The sequence below is a fragment of the Nerophis lumbriciformis genome, linkage group LG02 (genome assembly GCF_033978685.3).
Source record: "Nerophis lumbriciformis linkage group LG02, RoL_Nlum_v2.1, whole genome shotgun sequence".
Classification (NCBI taxonomy): domain Eukaryota; kingdom Metazoa; phylum Chordata; class Actinopteri; order Syngnathiformes; family Syngnathidae; genus Nerophis; species Nerophis lumbriciformis.
In genome coordinates, this window is record NC_084549.2 from 4,485,676 (window position 1) to 4,499,140 (window position 13,465).

The 13,465-nt window shown below is 38.0% G+C and overlaps 1 protein-coding gene across 4 annotated transcripts in view; it reads right to left on the reverse strand.

Moving 5' to 3' along the window:
* LOC133577325 (C-terminal-binding protein 2-like) overlaps positions 1–13,465 on the reverse strand; it is a 205,025-nt gene that overhangs the window by 10,575 nt on the left and 180,985 nt on the right. For all 4 annotated transcript variants that reach the window (XM_061931253.1, XM_061931081.1, XM_061931334.1 and 1 more), the window contains 4 exons: positions 12,634–12,840; positions 8,781–8,995; positions 8,577–8,707; positions 6,297–6,424 (listed from right to left, as the gene is read on the reverse strand). In XM_061931253.1, the coding sequence (XP_061787237.1) occupies positions 6,297–6,424; positions 8,577–8,707; positions 8,781–8,995; positions 12,634–12,840 (681 nt within the window). The remainder of the gene's footprint in view (positions 1–6,296; positions 6,425–8,576; positions 8,708–8,780; positions 8,996–12,633; positions 12,841–13,465) is intronic.

Consider the following 13,465-nt stretch of genomic DNA (forward strand, 5'->3'; position numbering starts at 1 on the left):
GTATTAAACATACTTGTATTATCATTAAACACCTTTAATTTATTAACAATATTAACTATATGTGTTAAACATGCTTGCATTATCATTAAACACCTTTAACTTGTTAACAAAAACATATATTTCATAAATAAGTAAATATAAATGATATATATGAATGAGGTAGATCCCCACGACTTGATCAATTGAAAAGTAGCTCGCCTGCAGAAAAAGTGTGAGCACCCCTGGTGTAAACAATGGCATAACATACATATACACACAGGGTCCATTGCCAGGGTTCATGTAATAATAATAATATTAATAGATTTATTTGTAAAAATCACTTTATATTGAGTAAACAATCTCAAAGTGCTACAGTGTATTAAAAAAAATAAAGATAATAAAGAAATAAATAAAAATAAAAACTTGAACAGCCAAATAGCTATAACTAGTATGCATATATCTAAAAAAAAAAAAGGCTTTTTTTTTTTAATTTTATTTTTTAAAGAAGGGTTTTTAAGCCTTTTTTAAAAGCATCCACAGTCTGTGGTGCCCTCAGGTGGTCAGGGAGAGCGTTCCACAGACTGGGAGCAGCGGAGCAGAAAGCCCTCTCAACATATATCAAATAAAAACTAAATAAGATAAGGCTCAGAATGGTTTCTTAACAAAACCTTTCTACATATAAAGTGTTTTTTTTGATTGATTGATTGAGACTTTTATTAGTAGATTGCACAGTACAGTACATATTCCGTACAATTGGCCACTAAATGGTAGGGGTGTGTAACGGTACACAAAAATTCCGGTTCGGTATGTACCTCGGTTTAGAGGTCACAGTTCGGTTCATTTTTGGTACAGTAAGAAAACAACAAAACATTCATTTTTTGGTTATTTATTTACCAAATGTGTAAACAATGGCATAACATACATATACACACAGGGTCCATTGCCAGGGTTCATGTAATATTAATAATAATAATAATAGATTTATTTGTAAAAATCACTTTATATTGAGTAAACAATCTCAAAGTGCTACAGTGATATTAAAAAAATAAATAAATAAATAAATAAAGAAATAAATAAAAATAAAAACTTGAACAGCCAAATAGCTATAACTAGTATGCATATATCTAAAAAAAAAAAGGCTTTAAAAAAAAAAAATTTTTTTAAAGAAGGGTTTTTAAGCCTTTTTTAAAAGCATCCACAGTCTGTGGTGCCCTCAGGTGGTCAGGGAGAGCGTTCCACAGACTGGGAGCGGAGGAGCAGAAAGCACTCTCAACATATATAAAATAAAAACTAAATAAGATAAGGCTCAGAATGGTTTCTTAAAGGGGAACATTATCACCAGACCTATGTAAGCGTCAATATATACCTTGATGTTGCAGAAAAAAGACCATATATTTTTTTAACCGATTTCCGAACTCTAAATGGGTGAATTTTGGCGAATTAAACGCCTTTCTAATATTCGCTCTCGGAGCGATGACGTCACAACGTGACGTCGCATCGGGAAGCAATCCGCCATTTTCTCAAACACCGAGTCAAATCAGCTCTGTTATTTTCCGTTTTTTTCGCCTGTTTTCCGTACCTTGGAGACATCATGCCTCGTCGGTGTGTTGTCGGAGGGTGTAACAACACCAACAGGGACGGATTCAAGTTGCACCAGTGGCCCAAAGATGCCAAAGTGGCAAGAAATTGGACGTTTGTTCCGCACACTTTACCGACGAAAGCTATGCTACGACAGAGATGGCAAGAATGTGTGGATATCCTGCGACACTCAAAGCAGATGCATTTCCAACCATAAAGTCAAAGAAATCTGCCGCCAGACCCCCATTGAATCTACCGGAGTGTGTGAGCAATTCAGGGACAAAGGGCCTCGCTAGCACGGCAAGCAATTGCGGGAGTTTGTTCCCGCAGACGAGCGAGCTAAACCCCCTATCGACCCTAGCTTCCCTGGCCTGCTGACATCAACTCCAAAACTGGACAGATCAGCTTTCAGGAAAAAAGAGCGGATGAGGGTATGTCTACAGAATATATTAATTGATGAAAATTGGGCTGTCTGCACTCTAAAAGTGCATGTTGTTGCCAAATGTATTTCATATGCTGTAAACCTAGTTCGTAGTTGTTAGTTTCCTTTAATGCCAAACAAACACATACCAATCGTTGGTTAGAAGGCGATCGCCGAATTCGTCCTCGCTTTCTCCCGTGTCGCTGGCTGTCGTGTCGGTTTCGCTTGCATACGGTTCAAACCGATATGGCTCAATAGCTTCAGTTTCTTCTTCAATTTGGTTTTCGCTACCTGCCTCCACACTACAACCATCCGTTTCAATACATGCGTAATCTGTTGAATCGCTTAAGCCGCTGAAATCCGAGTCTGAATCCGAGCTAATGTCGCTATATCTTGCTGTTCTATGCGCCATGTTTGTTTGTGTTGGCATCACTATGTGACGTCACAGGAAAATGGACGGGTGTATATAACGATGGTTAAAATCAGGCACTTTGAAGCTTTTTTTTTAGGGATATTGCGTGATGGGTAAAATTTTGAAAAAAACTTTGAAAAATATAATAAGCCACTGGGAACTGATTTTTAATGGTTTTAACCCTTCTGAAATTGTGATAATGTTCCCCTGTAACAAAACCTTTCTACATATAAAGTGCTTTTTTTTTATTGATTGATTGATTGAGACTTTTATTAGTAGGTTGCACAGTGAAGTACATATTCCGTACAATTGACCACTAAATGGTAACACCCCAATAAGTTTTTCAACTTGTTTAAGTCGGGGTCCACGTTAATCAACATTAAACTGCCTCAAGTTGTTGCTCAGATTAAATAAAATGACAAAACTTTTCTTCTACCGTATTTTTCGGACTATAAGTCAGTTGCATAAGGACTCCCAAAGGGAGTCCTTATGCAATGGGACATAAGGACCTATTGAATTTCTAAGGTTTTATTCTTTCTTTATTATTATTCTTCCGCCGCCTCTTTGAGCACTAATTTGACCCACTTAACATGCTTCAAAACTCACCATATTTGACCCACACATCAGGACCTGCGAAAATTGTCTTTTAATGAAAAAACCAAACCCCAAAACTCAAAATTGCGCTCTAGCGCCCCATAGGAAAGAAAAAAAACTAGACTGCCTGTAACTCCCACTAGGAAGGTCGGAGAGACATGAAACAAAAACCTCTATGTAGGTGTGACTTAGACCTAGTTTTCATAATTGTATATCGGGCAAAAATCAACAGGAAGTTGGCAATTCCCCCTTCAAGACAAAAAAATACTAAAAACAGTCACTTTTGCCTCTTTGAGCTGTAATTTGACCCCCTTAACATGCTTCAAAACTCACCGAACTGAACACACACATCAGGACTGGCAAAAATTGTGATCTAATAAAAAAACCTAACCCCAAATTTGAAAATTGCGGTCTAGAGCAATTTTTGAATAAAACGGAGAAAAAACTGCTCCTCGGAAGAAAAAAATGACAAAACTGCCTGTAACTCCCACTGGGAAGGTCGGAGAGACATGAAACAAAATCCTCTCCGTAGGTCTCACTTAGACCTACATTTCATAAATTGACAACCCCCAGCAAAAATCTACAAGAAGCTTGCTATTCCCCCTTCAACACAACATTTTTGTAAAAACCCGTCACCTTTCTTCAAACATTATCTCCTCTGAGCGTGTTTGTTGTTTCGGCTTCAAACTAACACAGGAGAGAGATTGAACCCTTGTGATTAAAAGTTATCGAAAGAGTTTTAATACCGGCTCCGGTTTTGATTTTATGACCCTTCAAAGAGCCGCTGCGCTGATGCTGCTGTTTTTTCAAGATGGCTGCTTAAAAGCAGGAAACACCAGCGTGCCCACACAATGCAGACAAGGTAGGTACACTACACAAAAGTATTGGGACAATTCGGACTAAAAGTAGACAAAAGTATTGGGACACTTATGACGAAAACTGAACAAAAGTATTGGGACACTTAGGACTAGCACCTGCCAAATATGCGGGCCCGACCAATGCTGCTTGCAGCTTTAATTCTTTCTTTATCCTTTTTGAGCACTAATTTGACCCACTTAACATGCTTCAAAACTCACCATATTTGACCCACACATCAGGACCTGCGAAAATTGTCTTTTAATAAAAAAACCGAACCCCAAAACTCAAAATTGCGCTCTAGCGCCCCCTAGGAAAAAAAAAAACTAGACTGCCTGTAACTCCCACTAGGAAGGTCGGAGAGACATGAAACAAAAACCTCTATGTAGGTTTGACTTAGACCTAGTTTTCATAATTGTATATCCTCGGGCAAAAATCAACAGGAAGTTGGCAATTCCCCCTTCAAGACAAAAAAGTACTAAAAACAGTCACTTTTGCCTTTTTGAGCTGTAATTTGACCCCCTTAACATGCTTCAAAACTCACCAAACTGAACACACACATCAGGACTGGCAAAAATTGTGATCTAATAAAAAAACCTAACCCCAAATTTAAAAATTGCGCTCTAGAGCAATTTTTGAATAAAACGCAGAAAAAACTGCTTAGGACTAACACTGGACAAAAGTATTGGGACACCTAGGATTTAATCTGGACAAAAGTATTGGGACACTTAGGACTAAAACTGGACAAAAGTATTGGGACACTTAGGACTACCACTAGACAAAAGTATTAGGACACTTAGGACTAAAACTGGACAAAAGTATTGGGACACTTAGGACTAAAACTGGACAAAAGTATTGGGACACTTAGGACTACCACTAGACAAAAGTATTAGGACACTTAGGACTAAAACTGGACAAAAGTATTGGGACACTTAGGACTACCACTGGACAAAAGTATTGGGACACTTAGGACTACCACTAGACAAAAGTATTAGGACACTTAGGACTAAAACTGGACAAAAGTATTGGGACACTTAGGACTACCACTGGACAAAAGTATTGGGACACTTACACTGGAGAAAAGTATTGGGACACTTATGACTATCACTGGACAAAAGTATTGGGACACTTAGGACTATCACTGGACAAAAGTATTGGGACACTTAGGACTAAAACTGGACAAAAGTATTGGGACACTTAGGACTAAAACTGGACAAAAGTATTGGGACACTTAGGACTACCACTAGACAAAAGTATTAGGACACTTAGGACTAAAACTGGACAAAAGTATTGGGACACTTAGGACTACCACTGGACAAAAGTATTGGGACACTTACACTGGAGAAAAGTATTGGGACACTTAGGCCGAAAACTGGACAAAAGTATTGGGACACTTACACTGGACAAAAGTATTGGGACACTTAGGACTATCACTGGACAAAAGTATTGGGACACTTAGGCCGAAAACTGGACAAAAGTATTGGGACACTTACACTGGACACAAGTATTGGGACACTTACACTGGACAAAAGTATTGGGACACTTATGACTATCACTGGACAAAAGTATTGGGACACTTATGACTATCACTGGACAAAAGTATTGGGACACTTATGACTATCACTGGACAAAAGTATTGGGACACTTATGACTATCACTGGACAAAAGTATTGGGACACTTAGGCCGAAAACTGGACAAAAGTATTGGGACACTTACACTGGACAAAAGTATTGGGACACTTAGGACTATCACTGGACAAAAGTATTGGGACACTTAGGCCGAAAACTGGACAAAAGTATTGGGACACTTACACTGGACACAAGTATTGGGACACTTACACTGGAGAAAAGTATTGGGACACTTATGACTATCACTGGACAAAAGTATTGGGACACTTGGGACTATCACTGGACAAAAGTATTGGGACACTTATGACTATCACTGGACAAAAGTATTGGGACACTTGGGACTATCACTGGACAAAAGTATTGGGACACTTAGGCCGAAAACTGGACAAAAGTATTGGGACACTTACACTGGACACAAGTATTGGGACACTTACACTGGACACAAGTATTGGGACACTTAGGACTACAACTTGACAAAAGTCTTAGGACACTTAGGACTAGCACCTGCCAAATACGCGGGCCCGACCAACGCTGCTTGCAGCTTTAATTTTAAATTGCCTTTCAAATGTCTATTCTTGCTGTTGGCTTTTATCAAATACATTTCCCCCAAAAATGCGACTTATACTCCAGTGCGACTTATATATGTTTTTTTCCTTCTTTATTATGCATTTTCGGCCGGAGCGACTTATACTGTACACGCACCGTTACACCCCTACTAAATGGTAACACCCGAATACGTTTTTCCAACTTGTTTAAGTCGGGGGTCCACGTTAATCAATTCACGGTAATGAGCGGGACGTGGCGGTCCGCACGCGCTCAGTGACGTACCCGTGATGGCTCGGCGTATCTCCGTGGCGGCGGCCTCGCGCATCTCCAGCGACGCTTGCTCGCTGTACCAGGCGGTGTGCGGCGTGCAGATCAGGTTGGGCGCGTCTTTCAGAGGCCCCTGGGAGAAGCTGGGCGAGGAAAAAAAGTGAAATATTTTCTATAAACACCAAAAGCAGTGAAGTTGTCACGTTGTGTAAATGGTAAATAAAAACAAATCCTTTTCAACTTATATTCAATTGAATAGACTGCAAAGACAAGATATTTCATGTTCACACTGAGAAACTTTGTTATTTTTTGGCAAATATTAGCTCATTGGGAAATGGATGCCTGCAACATGTTTCGAAAAAGCTGGCACAAGTGGCAAAAAAGACTGATAAAGTTGAGGAATGCTCATCAAAGACTTATTTGGAACATCCCACAGGTGAACAAGCTAATTGGGAACAGGTGGGTGCCATGATTGGGTATAAAAGCAGCTTCCATGAAATTGCTCAGTCATTCACAAACAAGGACGGGGCGAGGGTCACCACTTTGTCGACAAATGCGTGAGCAAATTGTTTAAGAACAACATTTCTCAACCAGCTATTGCAAGGAATTTAGGGGATTTCACCATCTACGCTCCGTAATATCATCAAAAGGTTCAGAGAATCTGGAGAAATCACTGCACGTAAGCGGCGATTCTACGGACCTTCCATCCCTCAGGCGGTACTGCACCAAAAAGCGACATCAGACAGATCAGACAAAAAAAAAAAAAAAAAAAGCGACATCAGTGTGTAAAGGATATCACCACATGGGCTCAGGAACACTTCAGAAAACCAAAGTCAGCAACTACAGTCGGTCGCTACATCTGTAAGTGCAAGTTAAAACTCTACTATGCAAAGCGAAATACATTTATCAACAACACCCAGAAACTCCGCCGACTTCGCTGGGCCCGAGCTCATCTAAGATGGACTCATGCAAAGTGGAAAAGTGTTATGTGGTCTGACGAGTCCGCATTTCAAATTGTTTTTGGAAACTGTGGACGTCGTGTCCTCTGTACCAAAGAGGAATAGAACCATCCGGATTGTTCTAGGGTGAAAGTGTAAAAGCCAGCATGTGTGATGGTATGGGGGTGTATTAGTGCCCAAGACATGGGTAACTTACACATCTGTGAAGGCGCCATTAATGTTGAAAGGTACATACTGGTTTTGGAGCAACATATGTTGCCATCCAAGCAACGTTATCATGGACGCCCCTGCTTATTTCAGCAAGACAAAAGCCAAGCCACGTATTACAACAGCGTGGCTTCGTAGTAAAAGAGTGCGGGTACTAGACTGGCCTGCCTGTAGTCCAGACCCGTCTCCCATTGAAAATGTGTGGCGCATTATGAAGCCTAAAATAGCACAACGGAGACCCCCGGACTGTTGAACAACTTAAGCTGTACATCAAGCAAGAATGGGAAAGAATGTTTTGTATTCAACAAATAGTTTTCATAAAACACAGACAAAGACACTGAAAAGGTGCGCTGCAGCGTTAAATGTACTTCCTCTTTCCTACCTTGAACCGGAAGTACATGTACTCAGTGGCCTAGTGGTTAGAGTGTCCGCCCTGAGATCGGTAGGTTGTGGGTTCAAACCCCGGCCGAGTCATACCAAAGACTATAAAAATGGGACCCATTACCTCCCTGCTTGGCACTCAGTATCAAGGGTTGGAATTGGGGGGTTAAATTACCAAAAATGATTCCCGGGCGCGGCCACCGCTGCTGCCCACTGCTCCCCTCACCTCCCAGGGGGTGATCAAGGGTGATGGGTTAAATGCAGAGAATAATTTCGCCACACCTAGTGTGTGTGTGACAATCATTGGTACTTTAACTTTAACTTTTTTTATATGGACGAATAGAACAGACAAGCAATTGTAATGTCGGCTCACGGAAAAACAAAAATCCTAATCTACGATTTGACTCCCTCGAATGGACTTGACGCTCCAACAACAGGAACAGGCTGTTCTGAAAACATCCCCCCCCCGAGGACACCTCAATGATGGACGCTTTTGACCTCCCTCCCTCCTCAAAGACACCTGGAGTCCAACTTTTGCTTGCATGCAGAACGGCCCCAGGTCTATGGACACTACATCAACACACTCAAGACAATGGGCATATACACACACACACCCCCTCCCCTTCACCCCCGCTTGATTCCCCTTCGGGGTGATGGACGGCTGGCAGCGCTTTATAGCAGCAGTCGACCTCCAGGGACCCAACTCCCCCCCTCTGTTGGTACATTCTCGTTACAATTGAGTTGCCACCTGAAGGGTTCTGTCTCGTGGACGTCCAAAGCGGCTCCACGTATCCTTCCTTCCTTCAGGGCCTGAGCCAAGGCCTTCTCGTCCACCAGACCTCCTCGCGCCGCGTTGACCAGGAAGGCTCCTTGACGCATCTGCAAACATCAACGGCCACTTTTGTCAGCGTCCCACGCCGCAGTGCGCCACGCGTCCAGCAGGGCGGCCCACCTGCTTGATGGTGAAGTCGTTGATGAGGTGGTGGTTGTGCTCGTTGAGGTTGCAGTGCAGAGACACACAGTCGCTCTGGTAGAGGAGGTCCTGCAGCGTGTAGACCCTCTGGACCCCCAGCGAGCGCTCCAGGCCGTCCTGGAGGTAAGGGTCGTAGAAGATCACGTTGAAGCCGAACGCCTTGGCCCGCATCGCCACCGCTTGGCCTGCGCGACCTGTAGGGGGCGCAGTGTAGCGTGTTAGAGGTGGTAATATGCTGCCCCCTAAAGGTTGGGAGGAAGACTTTTCATGCCTTTTAATTGATTTCACATGAACTTTTTTTCCTCAGCCAAAAGGCAAAATTATTTTTTGTACAAAACCCTCTCAAAAAAACGAAATTTATTTATCTTTGTGTTTTGGATAAAAGGTAAATATATATTATATTTTATATATATATTTTTTAGATTTAAACAAATATATATTTACATCAAACATTTTTTTTTTTTTTTTTACAAAATACTTTTTTTTATTAGAAAAAAACTGATGGATGAATAGTTTTCTTTAAAAAAGGACAATTTATTTATTCATAATTAAATACAATTTATTTAAATAAATAAATAAATATATATTTACATTAAACATTTTTTGTTTTTTTTACAAAATACTTTTTTTTATTAGAAAAAAACTGATGAACACTTTTCTTTAAAAAAAAAAAAAGACAATTTATTTATTCATAATTAAATACAATTTATTTAAATAAATAAATAAATAAATATATATTTACATTAAACTTTTTTTTTTTTTTTTTACAAAATCCTTTTTTTATTAGAAAAAAACTGATGGATGAATACTTTTCTTTAAAAAAATGACAATTTATTTATTCATAATTAAATACAATTTATTTAAATAAATATACAATTTTTATTTTAGTCAAAAAAAAAAAAATACTATTTCTGTTTTTATCCAAATCAAAAAGAAGAGTGAACATCATGTTTTTTTATAAGATAGGATAGACTTTTATTTATCCCACAATTGAGAAATTATGTGGTTGTACAAAACCCTCTCAAAAAACTAAATATATTTATTTTTGTCCATCCATCCATCCATCCATTTTCTACCGCTTGTCCCTTTTGGGGTCGCGGGGGGTGCTGGAGCCTATCTCAGCTGCATTCGGGCGGAAGACGGGGTACACCCTGGACAAGTCGCCACCTCATCACCTCTAATTTATTTTTGTGTTTTGTATAATATGTTAAATATATATTATATTTTATATTATTTTTTAGATTGAAACAAATATATATTTACATTAAACATGTTTTTTGTTTTTGTTTTTTTTTTAAATAAAAATGAATGTAATTAGAAAAAACTGATGGATGAACACTTTTCTTTAAAAAAAAATTACAATTTATTTATTCATAATTAAATACAATTTATTTAAATAAATAAATAAATATATATTTACATTAAACATTTTTTGTTTTTTTTACAAAATACTTTTTTTTTATTAGAAAAAAAACTGATGGATGAATACTTTTCTTTAAAAAATGACAATTTATTTATTCATAATTAAATACAATTCATTTAAATAAATATAACATTTTTATTTTAGTCAAAAAAAACAAAAAAAACTATTTCTGTTTTTATCCAAATCAAAAAGAAAAGTGAACATCATGTTTTTTTATAAGATAGGATAGACTTTTATTTACCCCACAATTGAGAAATTATGTGGTTGTACAAAACCCTCTCAAAAAACTAAATGTATTTATTTTTGTCCATCCATCCATTTCCTACCGCTTGTCCCTTTTGGGGTGGCGGGGGGTGCTGGAGCCTATCTCAGCTGCATTCGGGCGGAAGACGGGGTACACCCTGGACAAGTCGCCACCTCATCACTTCTAATTTATTTTTGGTGTTTTGTATAATATGTTAAATATATATTATATTTTATATTATTTTTTAGATTGAAACAAATATATATTTACATTAAACATGTTTTTTTTTTTTTAACAAAATAAAAATTATTTTAATTAGAAAAAAACTGATGGATGAACACTTTTCTTTAAAAAAAAAAAAAAAGACAATTTATTTATTCATAATTAAATACAATTTATTTAAATAAATAACATTATTTTAATTTAGTCAAAAAAACAAAAAACAAATAAATCCTATTTCTGTTTTTATCAAAATCAAAAAGAAGAGTGAACATCACGTTGTTTTTTTATAAAATAGGATAGATTCCACAATTGAGAAATGATGTGGTTGCAGTGCAGTAACAAGTAAAACTTCATGAAAAACTAAAGATTAGTAATAAATAAATAATACGTACATACATAGTAGTAGTAGTTGTAGAAGTAGTACAAGTAATAGTAGTAGAAGTTGTAGTCGTACAAGTAGTAGTAGTACAAGTAGTAGTAGTAGTAGTAGTAGTAGTAGTACAAGTATTAGTAGTAGTAGTAGTAGTAGTAGTAGTAGTAGGACGAGTAGTAGTAGTAGTAGTACAAGTACAAGTAGTAGTAGTAGTGGTAGTACAAGTAGTAGTAGTAGTACAAGTAGTAGTAGTAGTAGTAGTAGTGGTAGTAGTAGTAGTAGTACAAGTACAAGTAGTAGTACTAGTGGTAGTAGTAGTAGTAGTAGTAGTAGTACCAAAGTCAATCAATCACAGTTTATTTATATAGCCCTAAATCATGAGTGTCTCAAAGGGCTGCACAAGCCACAGCGACATCCTCGGCTCAGATACCACATCAGGGCAAGGGAAAAACTCAACCCAAGTAGTAGTAGTAGTAGTATAAGTAGTAGTAGTAATAGTAGTAGTAGCTGTAGTAATCGTCGTCGAAGTACAAGTACAAGTAGTAGTCGTAGTCGCAGTAGTAGTAGTAGTAGTACAAGTAGTAGTAGTAGCAGTAGTAGAAGTAGTGGTAGTAGTAGCAGTAGTAGAAGTAGCGGTAGTAGTAGTAGTGGTGGTAGTAGTAGTAGTACAAGTAGTAGTAGTAGTAGTAGTAGTAGTAGCAGAAGTAGAAGTAGTAGTAGTCATAGTCGCAGTAGTAGTGGTAGTAGTAGTAGTAGTAGTAGTACTACAAGTAGTAGAAGTAGTAGTAGTAGTAGTAGTAGTAATAGTAGCAGAAGTAGAAGTAGTAGTAGTCATAGTCGTACAAGTAGTAGTAGGACAAGTAGTAGTAGTAGTAGTAGTACAAGTAGTAGTAGTACAAGTAGTAGTAGTCGTAGTAGTAGTAGGACGAGTAGTAGTAGTATTTGTAGTAGTACAAGTACAAGTAGTAGTACAAGTAGAAGTAGTAGTAGTAGTACTAGTAGAAGTACCAAAGTCAATCAATCACAGTTTATTTATATAGCCCTAAATCATGAGTGTCTCAAAGGGCTGCACAAGCCACAACGACATCCTCGGCTCAGATCCCACATCAGGACAAGGAAAAACTCAACCCAAGTAGTAGTAGTAGTAGTATAAGTAGTATAAGTAGTAGTAGTAATAGTAGTAGTAGCTGTAGTAATCGTCGTCGAAGTACAAGTACAAGTAGTAGTCGTAGTCGCAGTAGTAGTAGTAGTAGTACAAGTAGTAGTAGTAGCAGTAGTAGAAGTAGTGGTAGTAGTAGTAGTACAAGTAGTAGTAGAAGTAGTAGTAGTAGTAGTAATAGTAGCAGAAGTAGAAGTAGTAGTAGTCATAGTCGCAGTTGCAGTAGTAGTGGTAGTAGTAGTAGTAGTAGTAGTAGTAGTAGTACAAGTAGTAGAAGTAGTAGTAGTAGTAGTAGTAGTAGTAGTAGTAGCAATAGTAGCAGAAGTAGAAGTAGTAGTAGTAGTCATAGTCGCAGTAGTAGTGGTAGTATTAGTAGTAGTAGTAGTAGTGGTAGTAGTAGTAGTAACTGACCAAATCCGATGAGTCCGAGGGTCTCTCCTCTGATCCTGGCAGCACCAGAGGCCACCTCACGTATCTGTTCTACACTCTGGACCCTGGTTCCTTCCCTCAAGGCCTGGTAGAGCCAAGTGTTCCTCCTGTACAAGTTGAGGATGTGACACAGTGTGGAGTCTGCTGTCTCCTCCACAGCTGCTGAGGGAATGTTGCACACCGCGATGCCTGGGGAGGAACATATAAATGATAAATAAATAATCACTATATATAATATCACTTCTATTCAATAATAATTACCATTAACTTTATATACTTGACTATTGTATTGACTAATATGCACCACAGTGTAGTGTTATTATATACTACACAACATCATGTTTAAATACTTTACTATTGTATTGACTAATACGCACCACAATGTAGTGTGTTATTATATACTACACATAATCATGTTTAAATACTTAACTATTGTATTGACTAATACGCACCACAGTGTAGTGTTATTATATACTACACAACATCATGTTTAAATACATTACAATTGTATTGACTAATACGCACCACAGTGTAGTGAGTTATTATATACTACACAACATCATGTTTAAATACATTACAATTGTATTGACTAATACACACCACAGTGTAGTGAGTTATTATATACTACACAACATCATGTTTAAATACTTTACTATTGTATTGACTAATACGCACCACAGTGTAGTGTGTTATTATATACTACACATCATCATGTTTAAATACTTTACTATTGTATTGACTAATACGCACCACAGTGTAGTGTGTTATTATATACTACACAACATCATGTTTAAACACTTGACTATTGTATTGA